The sequence below is a fragment of the Heterocephalus glaber genome, unplaced genomic scaffold, assembly GCF_053883595.1.
Source record: "Heterocephalus glaber isolate CG9 unplaced genomic scaffold, H.glaber_assembly_v1.0 deba00000901, whole genome shotgun sequence".
NCBI classification, from domain to species: domain Eukaryota; kingdom Metazoa; phylum Chordata; class Mammalia; order Rodentia; family Bathyergidae; genus Heterocephalus; species Heterocephalus glaber.
In genome coordinates, this window is record NW_028258171.1 from 382,530 (window position 1) to 407,379 (window position 24,850).

The 24,850-nt window shown below is 36.1% G+C and overlaps 1 protein-coding gene across 1 annotated transcript in view; it reads left to right on the top strand.

The window, feature by feature from the left end:
- Positions 1 to 24,850, top strand: part of Ttc6 (tetratricopeptide repeat domain 6) — a 163,518-nt gene that overhangs the window by 52,129 nt on the left and 86,539 nt on the right. The window contains 4 exon segments of the mRNA XM_087208003.1: positions 4,608 to 4,817; positions 8,129 to 8,256; positions 12,405 to 12,596; positions 23,462 to 23,603. Of these exon segments, the coding sequence (XP_087064129.1) occupies positions 4,608 to 4,817; positions 8,129 to 8,256; positions 12,405 to 12,596; positions 23,462 to 23,603 (672 nt within the window).

A 24,850-nucleotide genomic window follows, 5' to 3' on the forward strand; every position in this document is an offset into this window, starting at 1 on the left:
CAGAGTGCTGTAGTTTTCTGTGTAGAGCTCTTTTGCTTCCTTTATTAGATTGATTCCTAGATATTTCATTTTTTTGGATGCTGTTGTGAAAGGAATTGCTTCCCCAGTTTCTCTCTCAGTGAGTCTGTTATTTGTGTACAAGAAGGCTATTGATTTTTGAGTGTTGACCTTATATCCGGATGCTCTACTGAATCTGTCAATTAAGTCTAGAAGTCTTTCGGCAGAGTTTTTTGGGTCTTCTATATAGAGTATCATGTTATCATCAAATAATGACAGTTTAACTTCTTCTTTTCCTATTGAGATGGAAAATGTTTGTTAACTTGGTATCTGGTCATGGTAGAAAGGGTCCTTTGTGGTATCTTTCATTCCAGACACAGTTTTTGGGTACCTACTTTATGCCCAACAGGAGAACTTCAGTTATCCGTCCTACTTATAGATGTTTCTCTGATACATCCTGGGCTATGATTTGTCTGGATGGCCCTGGTCAAGGTGTCTCCATTTCAGGAGGGCTTGTGCTTTCTAGTGGCACCTGGTTGCCTTCCCTCAGAACAAGGCAGCCTTAATTCTGAGCAGCTCTGTGGCACCAGGTCAGAGCTTTCTTAGCTCTTTAATGCAACTTTTTTTATAAAGGAGCATTGTTAATGGAATATTTTTTAAACAAATATTCACTATTTTGAATGTAAGAGTTTTTGAGCCATCAGAGTGAGTGGTTTCCTCATATACTTACAAAAAAGGAATTCATTTATTTCTTTTCCTGCTGGATGCCTAAGAGATAGTTGATGCAAATATACCACAAAAGCAGTTCTTGCCTTGATGGAATTCATTTAGATAGCACACCAATATATGCAGAGTCAAAGCAGTACGCTACTATTTAATGAATATTCTGACACAGATTAATTACATAGTAGAGAAAACCAGAAATAATTTCCTTTCATTTATGTATTCATTTAGTTATTCATAAATAATTGGAGAAAATCTGCAGCATGCCAAGTGCTCCCTCCCTCCCCCTCCCCCTCATCCTTCTCTTCCTTCTCCTCCTCCTCTTCTTTCTCCTCCTTCTCCCCTTTCTCTCTGTGGTGCTGGGGATCAAACCCAATGCCTCATTCATTCTAGGCAAGTACTCTACCACTAAGTTTCATCCCCAGAGCACAGTTTCTTTTTTAAAGAGTTCTCAAATTTAAACTTTTGAAGTACTCAAATGTTTTAGTCTTGGGATGGCTGTTTACTCTCAAAGATTATTTTAAGGACCCCCCAAATTTTTCTTTATGTGAATTATATCAACTGATATTTGCCTATTAGAAATGAAAACTGAGGAAATTTTAAAATGTTTATTCACTCATTTAAAATAACAGTAAGTCTATTGGATAAAAAATATGTGAGTGAGAAGAGTAGGATAACCTTATATTTTCTGTGAATCTAATATCTGATTTGACGGAGAGCTAGATTCTCAGGTCTACTTTTTTTTTTTTTGGCACCAGGGATTGAACTTGGGTCCTTGCACTTGTGAGGCGGGCAGCAGTCTCAGGTCTACTTTTGCCTTCAATCTGTTGCAATATGTTCTTTTGATTATTAAGTATAGTAATATGCTTTGGCTATTAAGTATGTTAGGTAAATATGGTCTCCTACAGAATGGAAAGGGAGCCATATTTTAATACTCTTATAATGTAATTATGGATACTCCTCTTTTTTAATGCACCAAAATTTCACTACAAGTACTTTCTTAAAGATTAATTGCAAAGTGGAATCAGAAAGCAGGTAATGAGCTTGTTACATATCGTCATATGAAATCCATTGATCTGTCTTACTGTTTCAGACAGTCTTTTCCATGAATGATTGTATAACCTCATGTATTAATCACTGGAAAAGTATTGGCTCACCACTTGGTCCACCACTGCTTTCTATCATCTGTGCAAATTTCAACACGGTGGAAAAAGTTAAATAATATTTAATGTTATCATAAAAATGTTTTTGACATTGCAGACCATGTGAAAGGCTCTCGAACACTGTCAGAAGTCTGTGGGCCACATTTTGAGACTCGCTCTGGCTGAAGGGCTAATAGGTAGAAAGTACAGTTTAGAGTCTATCTGAGCTAAAACAAAACTTTACTACTCACTGAAAGTATGACCTTGGGCAAGTTATATAACTTCTCTTAGGGTCAGTTTTCTCATCTGTGTTAGTTACTTTTCTCTTGTTGCTGAGACAAAATACCTGATACCCAAAGTTAAAAGGGAAGGGGTTTATTTGGCTTACAGTTCATAGAGGTTTCAGTCCATAATCAGCTGGCTCTGAGGCTGGGATGGCACACAAGCATTTCAGAGGAGAAACAACATGGTGCATACAAGGCAGCAAAGGTAACAAGAGAACTTCAGTTCATGGCGGCTGAAGACAGCACAGGCAACAAGGGAAACTTAACAGTGTCTCCCTGCCCCTTTTATCTTTTTTTTTTTGATACAGGGGATGGGACTCAGGTCCTTGCTATTGTGCAGCAGGCGGAGAAACCACTGAGCTAAATCCCTGACCTCCTGCCCCTTTTATCTTATTCAGACTACTTAGGTTGGATAGCACTCACACCCTTAATCCCAGTGCCCTTGAGCCTAGCATTGCATCATGAATCAATTTCAACTTCACACACTCTAGATCAAGTGTATGACCACATGAGGATTTGGAGGGACATCTAGGCCAAAACCATAACACCATCTATAAAATGGGGCTACAAGCAGTTCCTACATCATGGAGCTATGCTCAGTATTAAAATTAGATAAGATAGTGCTCATATCTGTTGGCAACTAGTATTACAATGATAACTGTGTAGGCAATTATAATATTGAATGATAATGCAACCATAGAGGCAAGGCTCACAAGAATTGATCAGAAAGGCTTTGCTGAGAAGGCAAGGCCAGGCAGCATTCTGAAGATGGGGAACTGCAGCTCCCATTTTTCTCAAGCTTTTCTTCCATTTTCTATTTTGGTGGGTGGTGTGGGAGACTGGAGATGAAGCTAGGAGCAGAGAAAGTCAAAAGAGAGGGAATGAAGGACAATGCCCAAAGCTATGGAACATAAAATGAAAGAGTTTATCTTAGGTAGACAGTATAGCAGCAAGGTCCATAACCTGTATTACCCTATATCTCCTTGGGGATTTTCTGTAAAGGGTTTCATTAACCCCCTTTGGCTAATGAGGAAAGTGAAGCTAAAAAATTTTTAAGTATTATATATTTTGGTCCTCATTTACACTTTCAGTTTCTCAAAGGGGAAAGGGAAGTGGGGGGGGGGATGGGGAAAGGAAAGAAAGGAAAGAAAAAAATATGAGAAAAGAAGGGCAAAACCGGAAACAAAGTCTTTGTAAATAGGGAGAGGTGGAAGGGTGGAAGAGAGGGAAGGGAAATGGGGAAAAACCAAGATACATCATATACAGGTACAAATTCCCAATGATGAATGTGATCATAATGTATACCTAAAATGCACCAATAAACTTAATGGAAAAAAAATTTAAATAACTTGATCAAGTCATAAGCATTGTTCATGGCCAGATCCAGGACTTGAATTAAAGTCTCATCTGGTTAACAAACTCTTTATCTTTCCGTAACACCAGCCAGTAGCTTGATAAAAAACTGAGCTCAAGAATAAAGCTTCATTTTATAAACTTAGACTTCTTGATCCAGTCATCCCTTCTTGCACAACAAAAATTCTGGGGTAGTATTTAGTACTGTATAACATCTTTTATCCTATACTTTACTTATTAGCAAATGAATTTATCAAAGACCAAATTACACATTGCACCTTAAAGTCATTCTATATGATTTGGGCTTTTAGGTAGATCAAGCTGGTCTTACCATTTGTTAAACTGAGGCAATGAAGTTTTAACTGACAGTGCTATGTAATCTTGAATAATCTTGGTGTAAAACTGATAAATACCTAAATGTGATTATAAAGATACTCTCCTTAGGATTTGGTATGATACAAATATAAGTCAGTGGGACATTTTTAAAGAGCACAAAGCAGGTGGAGGAGCGACATTTTATGAGAATTTCTCGATTGGGCATGGTATGGAGCTGGGGTTTCTGGTGGCCTTCCTGGGGCCTCTAGCTTAACTCTTCCCTGGGAACTGAAGTCAAGCTTCTGGAAGAGCAGCTGGCTACAAGGAATCCCATTTCTCAGGGCCAAAAAGCCTCAAGCTTGGGCAAGGCTTCAATGTTTCTGTGGCTACAAGGCTGATCTGGGAGCGGGGCGGGGGGGGGAGTAGTGAAATGAGAAATGTTCAGCAGTGCCTTTCATGGAATGTATACTGGCTTGATCCTGTGTGAGTGCTGGGCAACCTCACAGTAATATCTAAGTCCTTTTATTTCCTTAAAGTTTATGCATAACAATGGGGGAATGGGTATATTTTCTAAAACAATATGAGGAGGCCAGGGAAAATAAATTGCCAGCTTTCATATTTTCTTAAGCCAGTTTAAATTTTTCTTTCTAAATTTGGAGAGGAAACTTCATATCTCTGCTCAATTTCAAACATGCATTTTCTTATTAATTTTCTGGTCAGAAAATATTGCACAACTGAAGATGTTGGGATGACCAACAAAAAAAGCATTCTTTATGTTTACTTTTTCAAACAGAGTATGTCTGAGGAGCTTCTTGAAGATGTGTCAAATATTTTCCAGATTGAACCAGAGGGTATATCAGATTGGGCAGCCTTAGACGCAGAAGTTATAGTTTTTAAATTTCAGGACACTTTGGAAATGCATCCAACAGAGGAATCAATGAAACCCATGGAAGACGGACAGCCCAAAAGCAACTCAAAAGTACCCAACAGGGTATCTATAAAGGTGAAAAACTATTAACATTAGAAAAACTTAGTGTTAGGCAAGATTGAGGCTGTACAGGTGTACAGAAATGGTCCAGGCTAGAACCAAGGTATGATTTGTGTGTGTGTGTGTGTGTGGTCCATCCTGAACAGGGGTCTCAGAAATGCAAATTGTCTATTTTGAAAAAAGGGAGCATATGTTTTTTGAGGGCTTTTGGTCTCAACCCTAATTACAACTCTGAGAAGGGAAGACAGATTTTTCCAGGAAAGAGGGAATCTGTAATCATTAAGAAATTGACCCAGAGCCTTTCAGTACCATCTCAAGGCAGTTAGGAACTGTAGTTCAGGGATCAGAACTGGGTAAACTTTTCAGCTATTATAACTTTGCTCTGTTTAGGTTTATCCTAACCTTTGAGTCTTTTCTTATTGTTAAATGTTTTTGATTAACTTTAGTTATGAATCATTTTCAATTTTCAATATTTACAATATTCACATAATCATCCCACTGTTTTAATACTTTAAGTCAAGCCAGTCACTTTTGACTTAAATAAATTTGTTTTAAAATATCTATAGATGAGCATAAAAGTGGCATGTGGCTAGCTAAGATTCAGAATGGGTTCAGGCCTGAAAACAATGTTAAGAACAAAAAAAAGAAAAAAAAGCAATTTGCTTGTTAGTTTTGGAGCAAAGAGAGGGAAAAAAGAAAGAACCTTGTCATTTTGGATGAATAGTGTAATGACAACAGATGACAGAGCTACCTTGATTTATTTTTGTAAAAAGGTTGAGGCTTTAAATAAACAGAAATGTGTCAGAGAGAAAGGAAACTGATACACTCAAACCTTGCTTCTTAAATCTGAGAAAGCAAGTGATCTTTAGAGAGAAAAGAAGATTTATTTGAATCTTGAATCCCAAGATTTGTAAAAGATTTTGAGAGTTAGCCAACAGGTGAGAGAGGAGCCAGGTGTCTTTAGACTGGGAAGTATAAATCTGACTTTTATATTTTAAGGGTAAAGGTTTTAACTTTTGGCAATCTATCTATTCACTGGTCTTGGGCAAAACTCTACATGATTAAGTGACTTATTAAAAGAATTGTGCTTAAACCTTTATGAAAGGAGTAGGGTTTCTCCAAGGACAAGCCATAGAAGACCAATCTCATTTCTTCTTTCAGAATTACTAGACTGAATTTCAGAAAAGTGTTAGATCTGCTGTTCAATGTAAGTGTAACATAGAGAAGTCCTGGGGTTTGCAGCCAGATTTTCAGGGACAGAATTCTCTCTCTATCCTTTACTCCCAACATGACCTTGGGTACTGAGCTACTTACTTGTATTGTTAAATGAAGATAATGACAGTGCCTACTGCATAATATTTGTTTGAGGATTACATGTATATGCTACAATAGAACACATTTAGAACAACACTTGACACATAAAAAATTCAATAAGCATGAGTGATGATTATTCTGAACTTTTGCAGTTCACTCATGAAAGGCTCCTAACAGTTTTGCTGCCAAGATTGTAGTTAGGCAGAATAGTCAGGTAGATTGCTGGATGACTTTGAAAGTAGTTATGCAGAGGGTGGACAATTACTGCATGCAAGTCCCTGGTGGAGTGCTACAAGGCTATGTCCATTTCACATATTTCTCAATAGTTTGTATGATAATATGGAAGACCATTATTGGTTGGATTTGTAAGTGGCATTCAAATGTAATGCTTAAGGTATGGTTGATCTGAATGCAGATGAAATTTAATAGGGATAAATATACCTATGGTTTTGTCTTTATGTCCATAAACTGTGTAGATATGGAATGATAGGACCTAATAATAGCAAATGTGAGACTCCAGGGTTTTAAAAATATAATATCATTTTGTGATAAGAAGACAAATGAAATTGTAGTTTTCATTGGTTGACATATGGTGTAAGAGAGGATCATCTTTGGTTGATTTGATCATATTGTACCTCAAATACATATTATGCTCAGATGGGAATGTTCAATCCCAGGGACAGGGGAGACTCTAACAAGTTAGAGACTGTTTGGAAAAGAACATTCAAAATAATGAATCAGAGTAGTGCAAAATCATATCATGGAAGTAGAGTTGAAGGCACTAAGGATGTCTATCTAGCAGAAAAGCAGGCCCAGTGGAGTCCATTGTATTCAAATATCTAACTATCTGTCAAGGGAAAGAAAGCTAGATTGGTGCCTGGATCATTCCTGAGGTTTGAATTGAGACTGGTGGATATAAATTAAAAATGTACCAATAAAATAAATTTAAAAAATTAATAGACTCAATAATAATAAAGAAACAAACAAAAACTCTAACAACTGGAATAGCTTCAAAGGGGAAATGACAAACCTTAAATGTATCTGACCATGTTCAAGCCAGACAATGACCACTTGGTGAATTTCCTGTAGAGGAAATTCAAATATTAATTGGAGGGGGAAATGGAATGCTTGATACTTCTTAAACTTATTATTCCTCCTCACTTCCTTACCCACGAAGTTACAAAAACTCTCTCCTTTCTACTGAACCAACCCCAGATTCATCACCTAATTTAGAGGAACTTTCCGGTATCTGGCCCTCTTCTGCATAATCAACCATATCTCTATGCTTCTTCCAAGTAAGGCCTCTCTGCTTTCTTCCTTAAATCTAGTCTCAAAATGAAAAGGAATCTCAGGAGAAAAATCCTTACATTTATGATTACATTAATTCTGCAAAATTTCCTAGAAGCAATACTTCCAAAGCTTATAGTGATTAGAAGATAATTATTTATGAGAAAGAATGTTTTATGTTTGCTAACCAGTAGAAATAGAAAACAGCACAACTGTAATAAATAAAAATTGATAAATATTGCTCAAAATAATAGTAATAATAATAATAAAGCATTTAAATTATTTTTAGCTTGTGCTTGTAACCACATATCAAAGAAATTAAGGGTAAATTCTGTTAAAAATACCAATCAAGAAGATGGTTATTGGGCTAGGGAAATAGCTCAGTGGAGACGTTTTGCCTAGCATGTGTGAAACTCTGGGTTCCACCCCCAAGACTAGAAAGGAAAAAAAAGTAGATTTATGGAGGTTAGAATCTTATATTTCTCTAATAATTTTAAGGTAATAAAAATATTGTAAATACATATAGTACTAATATTTTCATTGGCATGAAAATGTGTATGTAAAAATTTAGGAATGGATTTGGAGGGAAATAGGATTTATATTCTGTTATAAAATATACACAGAAATCACAAATTTAAATATGAGATGGGCCCCTAAATATCAGAGAAAGATTTAACTCTTGTGTTACAACCTCCCTTAACATAACACTTTATATTTTTTTAAAGGTGCAATCATCAGAATTCTTGCAAATCAGAGGAAAAGAAGTTAAGCGAATACGAAGAAGTAAATCAAAAACTCCACCGAGACGAAAAAAGCTTTTAAAACCCCAAGTAGATAAAAAACTACTTAAAAAGTAACTTGCTTAAATTCACAAATTTTACTATTTGAAGAGCAGTCAGTAGCACTGGTACTGATACACAAACATCCATTTCTTAGAAGGAAAACTAAATGTTTTAGAAATTCATATTGAGATCTGAGTCTCAGAGGAAGTTAATGGCAGATTTTACTATGTTAGGCTATATATGCTGTACTCCATGCTTCTTTCTATTCATGTTTTTGATCAGTGTACTTAATATAACAAATGCAACGATAGCTAGAATAAAAATATCTGTTTGTGAGACTAAGTAAAATTATTAGTGTGTTCAATTTGACGTTTTTGATCACTGCAATGCCTGATTTGGAACAACTGCTTATTGTATCAGTTAATTTTGTTATGACAGAAACCCAACACAAAATGTCCACAGGCCAATTAACTTGGCAGTTTAGAAGGCTTCATTTTTCTGTACTATCATTTCATGTTTCATTCCCCACCATATTTTTAATGGAGTTTTTTATTACATAGGAATATAATTGCAATTTTGAACAATAATGTGTAAATACAATTTAGATTATAGTTTACCTTTTACCATTCATCTTGTTCAAACTTAGGTTTTCTCTTTATTTCACTAGTAGATTTTTATGAGTTGGTTTATTCCAGATTATTCTTCATTTAACTCTTTATGGGGGTTTAAAGAACCTTTAATTGTTAGCTTTTGTTGTTGCTTAGGGAACTGAAAAGTGTGTGTTGGACATGGAGGCGAACTTTTTTTTATGGCCAGCCTAAACTCTGTAAATGGATATTACTCACAATTTAGTAACTGAGAACAGACTCATGGGAAAAGAATTCCAAAGTTTATGAAACAGCCAAATTGGCATTTAAGTGACCCTGTACATGCCATTGCTTATCTGCATTGCTTTAAGCTCATTAAGTTAGCAAGATTATGTATTAAAACAAATAGTGACAGCAGACAACAAGTATTTTACCTTCAATAAATAGTTACTGTCAGATTATCAATGAAGCAGAAACTTCTTGATTTTTTTCCCTAAAAAACCTTGCATTTAGTGCATTAAGCAAAGTAGTATGGCCACACACAGAGTCAGAGTCTTTTCTTTTTTATGTCTTCGTGTTTCAAAGAATGACAAATAGTCTTGCTTAAGGAGAGTGTGTTATAAAAACACAGAGCTTTTCTTGAGCATGCCAAAGATATTTGTAGATCTTATTGATACATATAATGCTGTTTTAATTCATTTAAGCTGAAAATAGAAATTTCCATTAAAGAGAAACAAGAATGAGATGCAGAAAAAGAAAAATATGATATTTTAAAAGTTTGTTATAAAAGAGAACCTTGGAGAAAAGTTTTTGAAAGTCTTCAATTCAACCCTGCCTTTTCTGTATTTTTAACTGAACCCTTTTCATAAGTGACTAGCCCTCAAATTAAATTGTTTTCTTGGGAACTCAGTACTCTATGACAGCATATTGTTATTTAGCTCAATAACCAAGGGAGATTCACTTGCTAATCTGTGTTGTTATACTATAATGGAAGCATAAGAATGTAAGATGACTGTCCTACTTTTTAAAGAAAAAATAAAAATCAGTAATGTAATCTCCAGCACATTCCACCAGCCAGGACCTGTCCTAGGCAGAATAATGGTACATGTGCACTTGACATTGGAGCTTACCTTTTTGTCCTTTTTCTTTTTTGAAAGCTTTTTCATAGGAACCCAGAGTGCCTGAAGCCTGGGCTTCCTGGACAACCCAGTTTACTTGCCCACTTAGGTCTCCTTTTCTCAGGTGTTTCCAAATGCTTTTGATTTGTCTCTCCTTTCTTCCCCTACACAGGAACATTTACAAAATTCCTGTTATGTTCTTACTGGACTGTGGTGTTTGGAAATGCCATAAGCTGTTCTCTGTTAGTGATTGAATAGTGCACATACTGTGCCTGGCTATAGATTAGGTGCTGTGTTGTGCAAATTAATAACAACAATAAAAATAAACTGGCATTTCTTGAGAGACTACCAAAGACCAGGAATGATATATCTGTTATTTTAAAATAAATTATCACAAAAGCAAGAGATAGGAGTTTTTATTGTAATTTTTTGAAGTCTTTCAAAGAAGCTGCTAGTGCACTTTGTAGATATTAGAACTGAGATTCTAATTTAGGCTCACCCAAGTCCAAGTCTACATTCTTTATATTGTGCTTCTATCTGAAGTATCCCAGACACATAGAGGCATTAGTAGACACACCAGCACTCACCAAAATGAATGGGATAAGAGTAGGGCAATGTATGAAAAGAGACATTTGTAAAACAGAGTTACAAAAAAAAAAAAAAGAAAAAAAGAAAAAAAAAGAAAACAACTTTTGCAGAAGAATCTGTCTTCAAGATATTGTTGACAGATGTTCAGGCAGGGACAAGAGGGAAGACAGAATTCTATCCATAAGTGAAAGAACTGATGAATCTGATCCTGTAGTTTGTCCTGAAAACTGATAATAGCTCACATCAGCTACGTGAGAGACATTGTTCTAAATGCATTCAATTTTCTTACTTAAATCCAAACTTGCTTATGACCAAATGAAAATTGTAAAAAGGATTTGAATCCAGGGATCCCAACTCTAGGGCTGCACTCAACCACTGAGCTAGAATCAGAATCAAATGCTAAGAGCCTTGAAAGTTAGAGGGAAGTCAGACAGATTCAGTAACCAGCAAAGAACCCTTTTAAAAATTTTAAATTTTTAAATCACTGAGTTTAAAACCCTTTTGCTGAGTAAAGCAGTCCTTAAAACCAATCTGGTGGGATTTTGCAGAGTGAAAGACAGAGGGTGTGGTGCTCAACCATCTGGCAAACATTTGCCTGTGAAGTCTGAGGTGTGGAGTACCCTGCCTGGAGATGCTGGTAGTGAGGAGGGAGGAGCACTATGCAACCCTGTGCAGGGGGAGAAACTCTGTTTTGGATGAATATGCAGTGCAGTTGGAGGAGAGAGGAGTCAGAGGTATTTTGATCTTGAAGAAGAGGAATCTAGGGAAAATAGTGATAGCAGAGATGAGATTTGGGAGCACTCAGAAAAGAGAGGAATAACTGAAATATTGAAAGGTGATTTTTCCAATACTGAAAGAGAAGTTCAAATCTTAAAAGCTACACCTGCTTTGGAAAGTTAGAGAAGGAAAGACCAGTGATTAAGTTGAATTATGATGAATTTGAGAGAAAGATGGAAAGCTGAGAGAAGCCCATGGAAGAAAGGACAGTTTTGAGAAGAGTCATGAACATTGTTAGTGGTGGCCTGGAGGTCATTAGAGAATGTGATTTATGGATCTAAAGTTGACTTGATGAAGAAAAGGACATTTGATTAATGGAAATATACAGCTTTAATAGGAAGGTAGGGATGGGGTAGTTCTGGATGAAAGGTTACTCTATTTGGGAGTCATTAATAGGCATTAATAGGAAAGAAATTTGACATATAGTTATCAGCACTGTGTTTGGATCCTAGTGACCATTCACTTACTTTGTGACCTATCCAATATAAACTTGGTACAAAACAAGGACACTATACCTCCAGTGTAGGTTCATTGTGAGATTTAGAAGGAATACGTGGAAAGCATATAGCCCAGAGCCTGGCACATTGCAATCCTCAGTAAGTATTTGTTTTGATTGTTGGAGAGTGGCTTGAAGGATTTCCTACTTTGGAAAGGCAGGAGAGAAGGAAGTTCTGGAAAAGTAGAAGAGAGATTTTTTGCACTGACTTAGACACAGAACTCCTCCATGCTGATAAATAATGTATTATGCATAATGTTCTACCTTTTTAGGGGCATTCGCATTTTAGTAGAGTAGAAAGAAGCAATTCATGATGGCTGGATATGGTGTCCTTGGACTGAGTTATAGAATTCAGGTGAGAAGAGGTAGGAGTAGGATAATGTTTGCTTTTAGACACCTTTTGATCTTGAGATATCTGTGAGACTCATAGGTTGAGATATTCTGTAAGCAGTCAAATATGAATTTGAAGCTCTGAACAATGGCCTGAGACTATAATATTGAACTTGTTATAAATCATTGTTAGAATTTTATATCTGATCTCTTGCACTTAGGTATCACTTTTAGAACCTGAGCTAAGCTGTCAATATAAATGTATTTCATATCTAAAGACCACAGAGTGGTAGAAGCAGCTCACATTCTTTTTCTTGTTGCAGAATTCCACAGGCCCACTGTACTTCTCAGCTTCACCATCTGTGCACCACCACCCCAGCCCGGCAGTTGCCAATTGACTTGCAACTGGCCTCTCGCGTGTACCATACCGCTGACAAGAAAGGTCATAGCACCCCACTTGGAGTCTTTGGACCATCTTTCTTATGTGATCGCTTTGCAGATGCACATAGAGATAGGTAAGAATTCTTTGGTAATTTTGTTTTAAACTAGATTTCAACTGTCAAAGAAATTCTGTCTTTGATGTTCAGATTCTAAAGTTTGGATTCCGTTCTTGGACACTAGAGAAGGAGCCATTTTTATTTTTTTCCATGGCTTTCCTAGTGTGTACACAGACTGTTACTATCTCTATTTCTGGACAGTATTGATAAGAATCATACCTGTCTTAGTTTGCTTAGTGTTGTTTTCACAGAATACTTCAGACAGAGTAGTTTATGAATAGAGTGAATTTATTTCTAATAGTTCTGGAGGCTGGAAAGTCTGATATCAAGGTGCTGGTGTCTAATGAGGGCCTTCTTGAATCATTCTATGGCAGAAGAATAAAGGCCAAAGTAAAGGAGGGGTTGGGGAAGGGAAGGAATGAGGGAGAGAGAGAATTAATTCATTCTACTCATGTTTTTTTAAAAATCATGATCCTCTCCTGGAGTAAGTAACCCACTCTTAGAATAGTAGCATTAAAGCATTCATAAGGGCAGAGCCTTCGTGATATAATCCCTTCTTCAAAGTTTCATCTCTTATCATAGCTTCACTGGGAATTAAATTCCCAGCACATGAATGCTGGAGGATGTGTTTAGAACATAGCAATATCCTATCATAAGGTAACTTTAGTGCAGTTGTCTAGTTCCCCCAAAGTGTTACATAATTATCTCATTAGTACTCCGTAACAGTTCTGGAATATTGATATGGAAATTGAGGCACATAAAAATTAATCAACTGAGCTCCATGTAAACAATGAAAAAAATTCACAGATTTGGCACTTGAACTATCTTTTGAATTATATCTCAGCATCATTGGACATACTTGGGCCCAGGGTCATGTTCAAAGGTCTTTGCCTGTTGAGTTCATTCCATTTCTCCTTGTGTCCCAATTGCCTTTGAAATCTGCATTGTATTTGGTGAAGAATACAAAATGTACAACATTGTCAAAAGAGAAGAGGAAAGGAAAGGAAGCTACATTTTTTTTTAGCAGAAGCAATATTCTGAGCATCGTGCTGGGTGTTATTGCATATACTTTCTATTTAAATCTTCAGCTGTAAGGAAGAAGTCATAATTTTCATTTTATGCAAGAAGAAACGTAGGCTCCATGATAGCCACAAAACCTTGCTCAAGTTCTTATTTCTGGATAAAATCCAAGTTCTCTGAGATTTTCTTAACCATTTTTGCACTTTCAATTTTTTTTGGTCTTAAATTCTTTTATTGGTACATTTTAGGTATACAATACATTTACATTTATCATTGGGTGCTTGTACCCGTACATGATGTATCTTAGTTCTTATTTTTTCTCCATTACCTGTGTGCCCTTCACCCCTCCACTCTTCTGCACTTTCAGTTTAAGAGAGATTTTTCCCCCTAATCACTACTAATTACATTCCAGTACCCTCGATATTCTGTACATCTGCTGCTTGTACTGTCTGTGTGTCTCTGTTTCCTGTGTAAAAGGAGCAAGGTTTAACATCCCTCCTTCCCACTCACAGAGCCCAATAGGGGGCAATCTCACTTGCCCATCAAGAACACATGAGTCTCCTGCCTTTGAGAATTCTATAGCTGGTAGGAATTCTAAAAAATCATCTACCATATTTTTCAAACATATTAAAAGTGTTAAATATGAAGTTCAATAGAACCTTTTTCAGTATTAACTTTGTTTTGGTAGCGGGGATCAAACTCGGGACCTTGCACTTGTGAGGCAGGCGGCAGCACCACGGAGCTAAATCCTCAGCCCTCAGTACTAAATTTTTACTCTTCTAGACAGATCGTTTTTTTTGGCCGGGGGCGGGGGGTACTGGGATCGAACTTGGGACCTTGTGCTTGCAAGGCAGGCAGCAGCACCACTGAGGTAAATCCCCGGCCCTAAAAGATCACTTTTAATCACACTATCGCAGAATTATTAGCGACTTACCTATACTTTTCATGATCTATTCTAAGCCCTTTTCCTAAAAACTAAAGTTTTTGTTTGGGTTCAAGAAAAAGTGGAATACTCTTATTGTATTTTTTCATAGTGGAAAATGACCTGTTTTCCTTGTGTTTGCTAGTCACAAATTTCAACTTGAATCCCTAAAATGTCATTATCATATTTATTTTTTATTTAGCCAAAAATATATCTTTTGGATTCATATATCAACCATAATTTTATCCATCTAAAGTCTTTTAGTTTTAATTTATCAAGTTAATATTTGCTAATTAAAAAAATGTATGTGAAGAATTTTGGAAATTTCAAAACTGTTTTGGTATCTTGCATAAGAAGTAACAGTTCAGCACAACATTCATTAAAATGTCCTTTATAAGCCTAAAGCTTGGGGTAGAAAACAAAGATATAAAGACCATCTAGTAGTCATAAAACTGTACAGGTTTTTAAATTTTAAATGTATTTTATTATTCTTTAGAAACAAATGCCCCAAATTCTCCAGTTTTGAATCAGGCCCACGAGCACCATGCCACTTATTTTGAGGACTTAACAGCTTCTGTTATTCATACAATGAGTTAAAATGCTGGCTTCTTTCCAATTCTAAAAAAATTTTTTTCATGTAGACCTCACTTTATTTTTCAAAGAGAATCAATAAATGCTCTATTTGATAATGATAATTCTTGGCAATTTGTTCCTAAGTATTAAATAAAAAGTTAATTTAAGCATTGAGTATTTAATTCTCTAGCATCCATTTCTTGAGGATTATCTTGCTAAACATAGCTTAACCTTTTCAAAATATATCTGTCTGCTGAGCCTTAGTTCAGACAATTGTATAACTTGTTTCTGCATTAGTAAGTATTCCAAAAAAGGTAATTACAAACAAAAAACAAGTACTCTTTCAATTTGGTGGCTGTTTGCTTTTTCTGTGCAATGACAGTTAACTCAAAAACATAAAACCTGTGATTATATAGTTTTAATGCTTTTATATGTCTGCATAAGTAATTGCTATTTGTGGCCCACACCGAGGTTATTTTAGTGGAATAATAAGGGAAAGTACTTAGGTTTATTTAAAATAGCAAAATATTCTTCAAAATTATGTTTATTTTGTTAAACACCAATTTTGATGAGAATTATAAATTTCATGTTGAAATATTTTGCTTGAAGATGATTTTTGTATTATACAGAGATATTTATAGACATTAGTTAGAATTTTGGGTATACAATTTTAGATTTGAGGTTTTAAAGTTAATGTTACATTAAAAAATCATTACATAATCATTTAAACATTTGTGTTAATGTTAGTTTGGTGATGATCCTTCCAGACATCAGTTGTAAATGTACCTGTTTAGGACACACATGGCATTCCGTAGCTGAACTTTTTCACTCAAGGTTATGTGTGAACATTTAAAATATATCATGATATTCACTAACCAAGCTGCAGTGACACTTTACAATAATCTATTCTACATTGTTTATTTTCTTGTACTCTTCAAATTAACTGTTAATTGTTGTGAATTTTAAAATCTAATCTGCTGAGGAAAATATCTTTCATTCATTTCTGGTAAATTGAGAAAATTTTAGATATTTTTGTCTATTTGTTTTTCTCCTTTTAAGAGTAACCAGCTCATATTTTGTGGAGTTTTTATTCTCTTTCTTATGATTTTGTAAGTGATCTTCTCATACTAAAGATTTTAGTTATTTTACATGTATACTGTGGCTGTATTTCACTCTGTTGGCTTTTCAGCTTTGTTTACAGTGTTTTATGCTATGCAAAAGTTTTAAATTTTATGTAGTAAAACTAGCAACTGCCTGTTCTATGAGTTTTCCTCTTGACTATTCTTAGGTCATTTCTAAACCTAAATTTAAATGTATTGCCATATTTTCTACTAGTGATTTTATGACTTCTTTTGAAAACTAATTGATCAACTTGTAATGTCTTTTTTTTCCCCTTAAATTCTTTTATTGGTGCATTTTAGGTATACAATATGTTTACATTTATCATTGGGTGCTTGTACCTGTACATGATGTGCCTTGGTTCTTATTTTTTCCCCCATTACCTGTTAACCTGTAATTTCTTTTAGTAATGGGAATAAGCATTATTTCTTGAGTGTAAATTTTAAAAACTACAATAATTGCCATTTTCATACTGTTATAGTGTTATTTTTTTCTTTTCTTAATTCTATAGATTTTTAAAGAAAAATCTAAGTCTTTGTAGTATTATCTAAGTCTTTGTAGTAATTCTATAGTTTTTTTAAAAAGAAATTCTAAGTCTTTGTAGTATTACCTGTTTCACGAAAACATTTAAAATTTTTTCTTCAGACCATAAAGAAGAACTTCTGTAAAATACTTTGGTTTCCCATAATAAGACTTTATCAGAAAGACATTCTTTGTGAATATTCTTTCTTATCCTTTGCAGACTCTCTTCAGAAAATATTGGATTTTTCTGTGTATTCATCTTTGAATGAAGATAGGTCATTCTTGGCTACACAAAGTTAATATAGGATAGATTTCCTTGACATTTTTTGCCTGTTCATGTCTGAGTCATTAGAATACAACTTGTAGACATAAAGTAGGAGAACTAGAGATGCAAGTTTATATTACCAGTTCAGTCATTTGAAATTATGGGGTGTTTTGGGGAGATGGGGCAGCATATGAGAATTTTGCCTCTATAGTTTTTCTCTGTAATTGTTAAAACTATTGTCCTAAGAATGATCTTTTCTCATTGAATTTTTATATGGTAAAGATTATTATAGGCTCTTCTCTGGAAGCACATAGCTATTTAGATATTTATATAATATATATATGTATAGTGTGTTTTACAAGAATAACATTATAAATGTTATTTTGACAGCTTATATTCCTTCAAATAATACATATTTGAAAGTATAAATACAAATTCATTAGTAATTATTTTGACTATCTCTGCTACATAAAATTTACAAATCAATAGTGTATATCCGAAACCTACAAATAAAGCAATGATGCTTGATAAGAAAGCAGAAAATTATATAGCAGAAAACTGACGGGAGCACTACATTTATTTAATGTTATTTTAACAGTAACTCTATGTAGTAGGTAAAACAATTCCCTTTCTCCAGTGATGCATAACAATCAAGGGACTAAACTATATTTACATAACTAGTAAAAGCTAGGATTTGCACTCAAGATTGTTCTGATTCTAAATGTGGTTTCTATTATATCTCTCTGCTTTGTAAATTTGTGGATGATCCTCTCATTTTTTCTCCTTATGCTTTTTCCTAAATACTCGTTCTCATCCTGTTTTTAATACTGACCTAAGAATCTGAGAAGCTCTAGTTACATAAAGGGAAACATTATTTCACTGACCCTTGGTAGTTTGTATTTGGTCCATTATGACCCAGGTTTGAAAACGGTGCTTCTGCCTAAATTGTGGTGGGGATTTTATCGTTCTATTGCTTGTTTCCTCACTAAACACTAAAAATCTTGTTTCTGAGTACTAGGCCAGGGATGGGATCTTGTTAACTGTGAGAAGCTCTCCTGATGTTAATTATGTAACTACGGAAGGCTTTGGGCTTTCTGAATAGTGCCTGATTTTGTATCCCCATCCCCATCACCCACTGCTCCCCAAGAGAATGTGGCATCATCCCACGCTAAACCCTTGTGATGCCAATTGTAGAACACCATCATCTGTGGTCTGTCACACTTCATTTATAATACTGTGCTCTGTCTTCTGCTTTCTTCCCTTCCAACATGGCTGTCAGGGAGCAATCTTCCTCTCATTCCCCATTCCTCACATTGTCTGCCATTTCTTGGTGGTCAGGATAGTGCTGGCCCCATTCCCAGCTCCTACTTGGCCTTATTCCTCACTACATAATCTAGGCAATGACCTAAGATATTAAAATAAAGAGCGCAAGACTTAATATCTGTCTGAGGTCCAACTGGTGATATGTGTCACAAAAGTACATATATCAGAGACATAAGATATCTTATCATTCTCTACCCAAAACTTCCAACATAATAGATAATGAGGCTGAGGCACTCAAATCACAGTTGTGCCAGTTAAAACTAGAATCCATTGTAATCTCAATTTTTTTTTTAAATATTCACTTTGAACATAGCCCCCCTATCAGTATGCCTCAAGCAAGATTTTAAATGTACCAGTTGGGGTGACAAAAAACCATTTCAGTGTGTCCTATCAGTGTTTGATAAGATATTAGTACACTTTGTCTTTGTATAGAAATACCAAAACAAGGAATTATTTGGAAATTTGTCTGTTTCCATAGCTCCAATATGTAACAGTTGGATTTTTAAAAGAAGTAAAATGATGACATTCCACCAGATGTCACTGTTTGCATGTAGCAATGAAGTTACAATGATTTTAAAAAATACAATTTTCCCCTCCTTGATCCTCTTTTATTAAAAAATTCTATATGGTTCACAAGTATTCTATAAACTCATTTAATCGAAACAGTATTCTCTAATTTTTTAAATGCTTAGAAAATGTTCATATACTGTTACTTCATATTTTAAACAAAAAATTATGCAGTGCTAAAGAAAATTATTTGCAGATTCTTATTTTCAAATCTAAATTTTTTCCAGACCTAGGGAAAAAACTGCTCTTTAGACAAAATTTTCTGTAAGTCAGTGTTTTCCAAATTGTGGGTTCTGAACTCATAAGTTGCTTATGAAATCAGCTGAGTGGTTTGCTATGGGTATTTAAAAAAATGGTGTTTAGAACCATTGCATGTAATACTGTGCTGAAACTTATATGTGAGCACTCTTAAAATTTCCCTGTACATGCTGGGGATTTAGCTTAGTGGTTCCAGCGCCTGCCTCACAAGCACAAGGTCCCAAGTTCCATCCCTGGTACAAAAAAAAAAAATTTCCCTGTACACATTGTCTGTGAGTTACCTAGAAGTGACTGCCAGTCGCGTCCTGTGAAGCTCCCCCAGGCTTTGTACATCCAGGAGCAAGGTCCTTTTTCCCAAGGAAGAGACAGTGAGGCGGTGATGCAGAGCCCCTCTGCAAGATTATCCCAAGCTTCTGCTCCTTATTTCAGAGGATGTGCCTCACAGTCACCTTTGGGTAACTCACAGATCTGTTCAGAAGTATTCTAAGAGTGCTCGTGGTTTAGGACAGTGTTTTCCAAACTTCTGTGACAGGATCTTACTACAGGAAATACATTGTATAACTGGCCCCATGGAAGACTGATGCTGACTTAGAAGGGGATTTAGTTTAGACTTTCCTCTCAGAGAGGTGGGCTTATTTCCTTCATTGAACCCTTCCCTGATGATAAAAAATAATGACAATAACATCATTCACTCACTCCACTCAGCATGTTCTCTGTGTAAAGCGCTTCATGTGTTATTTTAAAGAACTAGGCTCTGGAAGACTCAATCAGTGTCACTATTCATAGGTGAGGAAGCTATGGCTTAGCAGGGAAAATGTCCTACCCAACTGTGTTAGTCTGGTTCCTGTTGTAACAAAATACCTGCGTCTGGTTAATTCATGCAGAGAAGAGGTTTATTTTGGCTTATGGTTCTAGAGGCAGGGAAGTTCAAGATTGGGCAACTGCGGTTAGTGAGGGTCTCCTGCTGCTTCAGCTCAGGGAAGAAAGTGGAAGGACAAGAAAGCTTGTGAGCCAGAGAGAAAAGGGGGGCAAATGCCCATGACAGCTAATCCAGAAAGGCATTGATCCATTCCTGAGTACTTTACCCTTATGATTCCAACTCTGTCCAGGAGGCCTCACCTCCCAGCACTACCACTTTGGGGTCCAATTCTAAACATGGATCTTGGTGGGTACAAATAATATTCAAAACGTAGCACCAACGTAGCACAGCAGGTGGCCAGAAGAGGACCTCATTCCCAAAGCCTCATTCTTTGCCTCATATTAGTGATTTTTGAGTTTCCAGAAGTTAAGAACCATCTGGGGTGTTGGGCAAATATATTAATTCTTAGGCTCTGTATCCTAAACCTACTGAATTAAAATTTCCAACAGAAGGATCTGGAAAGCTGTAGATGTGACAGGTGTTCAGGAGATTCTTATAGTCAAGCTGTTTTAGGAAAGACTGTAGCATATTGGTGGCTCTGGAACTGCAGAGTGCATTGGAATCACCTGCAGAACTGTTTCGAACATGGATGGCTGTGCTCACCTCCTGAGCTTTGGTTTCACTGCATCTGTGATGGGACCCAGTGGGTCCGTAATGTGAACAAGTTCTTATGTGAAACTTGTCTTGGTAGTTCAGGAGTGCACATTGAGAACCACTGCAGTGTCATGTTTTCAACATATTAAGCCTATCAGTTTGCTTGTTTCTCCCATTACCACTGTAGTAATTACAGCGCTTAGGACATCTTTTGCATAGCAAATGGAGGTTAGGTAGGATTTGGAAGTAGGGTTTTTGAGATCAACGGTGCCTGATCTGCGGAGGACCTTCACTGGCAGGCTCAGGGGCTTGGGTTGTAATATGTGTGTAGTCTTTAAAGTGTCTGGAGAGAGGGTAACTAATCATAACCCTGGCAGGAGTGTATAGCATGCATTGGAGGAGAGAAAGTCTGGAGGTAAGGAAGCAGCAAAGATCATTTCACAGGAGTGTGATGAGAGAAGATGTGATGGAGAGGAGAGACACTGGAGGGAGAACGAACAGAATGAGGGATTATGGTCAGAGGTGAAGGAGAGGTTGGGATGGAGAGATTTCCAGTCTAAATCACTGAGGGGGTGATTCTAGGAAAGGTTGGTTCTTTTCTCGAGAAAGAAGGAAGGAAGCAGGGAAGATACAGAGAGAAGTTTCCAGGTAAGCGATTCATCTTTGTTACATAGGAAGAGTTGGAAACCCCAAATGGCCTTTCCTTTCCCCCATTGGTGTCTGCCGAGGTATGCACTCCGCAATGTCCAGTGACTTCTTCCACGTTCTCTCTGACCTATCAACATTTCTATTTATGCTTTTGAATGTAAAAGACAATCATATAAATGATATAAGATATATAAGAAGACAAAGATATAAATGATTTTTGCTACTCTGTTTTCGGCTTACAGCCAAAGAATATTGCAGTGATTACTCAAGGGCTCCTCAAGGTAGCTTCTCAGGTCCCCCTTCTCCTCACCACTGCCACCCTGTCCCCACAAGCCAATCTCAGATCTTGATTAATTTATTGATCTTGAGGTCTCCACACTCTGGAACTCTTAGTCTCTAGAGTTCACTCCGTTCTGTTTTTCTGAATATATTTGCCAAGATTCGGTTTCAGAAAACAGAAACATCTTTAGCTGTTTGAAGCTAGAACGGACTGAGCAATGGCAGTGCACTGTGCATACAATCAATGGGAAAAATGGCTATGAGTCAAAGAGGGCTTCTGGAGACACTGAGACAGCAGGTTTGTTTGCCAAGGAAACTTCTCCTTCCGGCAGCCAGGAAGGCAGGAGAGCTAAAAGCATACTGGCAGCATACCACTTTAGCTGATATCAAGTGTCTTCCACTCTCACAGCTTTTGACTCTGGAGCCACACTATGTCTGTCTGATATGCTTACTGGTAAAATAACAATGACAACCCACAAAGGAAGCAACTGGAACACTGCCACAGAAGAGTTCTGATTGCACCACCAACAGAAATATCAGAACCTTCTGCCTTCTAAATTTTTTTTTTTGTCTGTGCATCTGGGCAGTGGATCCCAAATCACATCTAGAACACGGGCTGCAGGAGAGATTTACCTCTGGCCTTGGCAGTTCAGGAAATAACATTAGGAGAAAGGCAGAGTGGGTGTTCAGTGGCAGAGATATTTAACTTCTTTTTGAGTTCAGAGGTTTTATTAGGTGAGGTTAGATAGGAAACTTATTTTTATGAGCCTACTTTGGCAAAGCCCTATCTTTACCACCCTGGCTCTGGGTGGGTCTCTTTCCTAAGGGGTGGTAGGATGGGCTTTAGGAGCTTCAGCATATTGTTAAGAAACATATCAGTTGTGTTTGTGTACTTTTAGTATTCACAGTCAGTGGGTTATAAAGTTATTGTATGTTTATATATATATATATATATGAATAAGTTAGAGGAAAATTGACAGAACTGTAGACCTCTTGTATATTTTGTTTTTATTTTACAGTCAGTTTTGGAATGCAAAAATTGATGTGTTTTCAAGCAGTTTGTGGGTCAGACAATAATACTTTCAGTCTTTAAATTTTGGTTTATTTATTTTCTTTGGCCAAATTAAGGCTCTTTGTGATTTTTGTATCTCCTAATGCATACTTAGATATATGCAGCTTGTACCTGCTAAGGAAAGAGTTGATGCCAACCAGTTTTATGCTTATCCCAGGAAGATATGAATCAAGAAGGAAAAACTATAATGTGAGAAGGCTATTCTACTTAGGCTGGGGCTCTGCCCCTGGTCTAAGACATGGAAAATTTGAGCCCGGCATGATGATGCACACCTGTAACCCCAACCACTTAGGAAGGCTGAGGCAGAAGGATTACAAGTTTGAGGCCATCCTGGACAATTTAGGCAGATCTTGTTTTAAAATGATGTAAAAAATGCTGGGAGTGTAGCTCAGTGGTAGAGCATTCCTGGGTTCAATACCCAGCAATGTCTCACCTTCACATTCCACACACACACACACCCAAAATGAAACTTTTGCTGTGCGCTTGGACTGGGGAACAGGTTAGAAATCAGATGATAGAGAAATTTTAATCTCTTTTGTAATTAGGCTTTCTTAATGTGAACTTACTATTCTAACATGATGAATCTGAGCTATGACAGAAGGTGCTTCTAAAATGTCTTCAGAACCAAATAAATTATTTTTGTATTATTTCTAGTTTTGTATTATTTAACTTCTTACAACCTCTGCTTAATGCAGATGTCAGAGGTCAGTATTGATTTCAACAGAGGTACAAAAAGACAGTAAACATTTTTTGTTTCATCAATGACTTTAAAAACAAATATATTGCTTTTGTCATATTGTAGAATACTGTATGGAATTCCTATCATGGATGAAAACCAAGAATCTGTCAGTGTTCCTCCAGTACCATCAAGGCTGCCCCCTGAAAGAGCACGGAGAACTAGCTGGCGTTTTCACAACCCACACCTGGAGCTCCTGGGACAGGAAGTAAGAACTTTCTTTCATGTTAGTTTTTTCACCTCACAGGTTCTCAAACTTTTTGGTTTAGGACCCTTTTTACACTTGTAAAAATTATTGAGGACTCCAGTAATTGTTTATGTGAGCTATATTTATTGACATTTATAATGTTAGAAATTAAAACAGAAAATTCCAAAGTATTTATTTATTAAAAGTAGGAATAATAAAGTCATATGTGTTACATAGGTAAAGTATTTCATGAAAAATGATTATGTTTTAAAAGCAAAATCATAGTGAGAAAGCTAGGATTATTTATTTATTCTGTAATGTCATCATTGTCTGGGTCTATAGAATACATCTGGGTTCTGAAGTTTGCTTCTGCATTCAATTTTGTGGTTATTTTGGTTGACATATATGAGAAAAAATGTGGCCTTACATAGATATGTACTTGGAAAAGAATAATTATTTCAGTAGCCTTTCTTATATAATTGTGGATATTCTTTAATAACACACCAAAATTTACTTTCTTTAATAACATAATACTAATGAATGATAGTTTCTTGAAAATTAGTTGTGAGACTTCCACTTCTGGAGAAAGTAGGGTAGAATCATGTTTCCCTATTCTTACTGCTCTACAATTAAAAATTGTGGATATTACAAACAAGACTCTAAAGGTGGAGAGGAGCAAGCACACTGACTAGGAACGTCAGGATCCACAGAGTGACATGGTAGTAAATCAGTTGTTTTGGTTTTCTTTCTTGCTTAATATATCCTAGACTTGAGCTGAATAAGCTGATAATGTGTGCCATTTGGTAAAGACAACCATGAGATATTTAAGCTTTTGTGTCTGATTTATTTCACTTTATGGTCTCAAGGTGTATCCATTTTTTTTTTTTTTTTTTACAATGACTCAAGTTTAACCTTTATAACAGATTAGTACTCCATTTTGTATAAATGCCACATTTTCTTTATCCGTTCATCTGTTGGTGGACATATAGGCTGCTTGCAAGATTTATCAATTATGAGTTGTGCTGCTATAAAATATGGGTATACATGCATTACTGTAATATGATGTCTTTAACTCTTTGGGGAAAATATTTAGAAGGGAGAGAGCTGGGTCAAATGGAATTTCCATTTTTAGTTTTTTGAAGACTCTCCATACTGATTTCCATAGTGGTTGTACTAGTTTAAGTTCCCACCTACAATTTAGAAGGGTTGCTTTTTCCCTGTAGCCTTACCAGCATTTGTTATTATTTGATTTCTCGATAACAGCCATT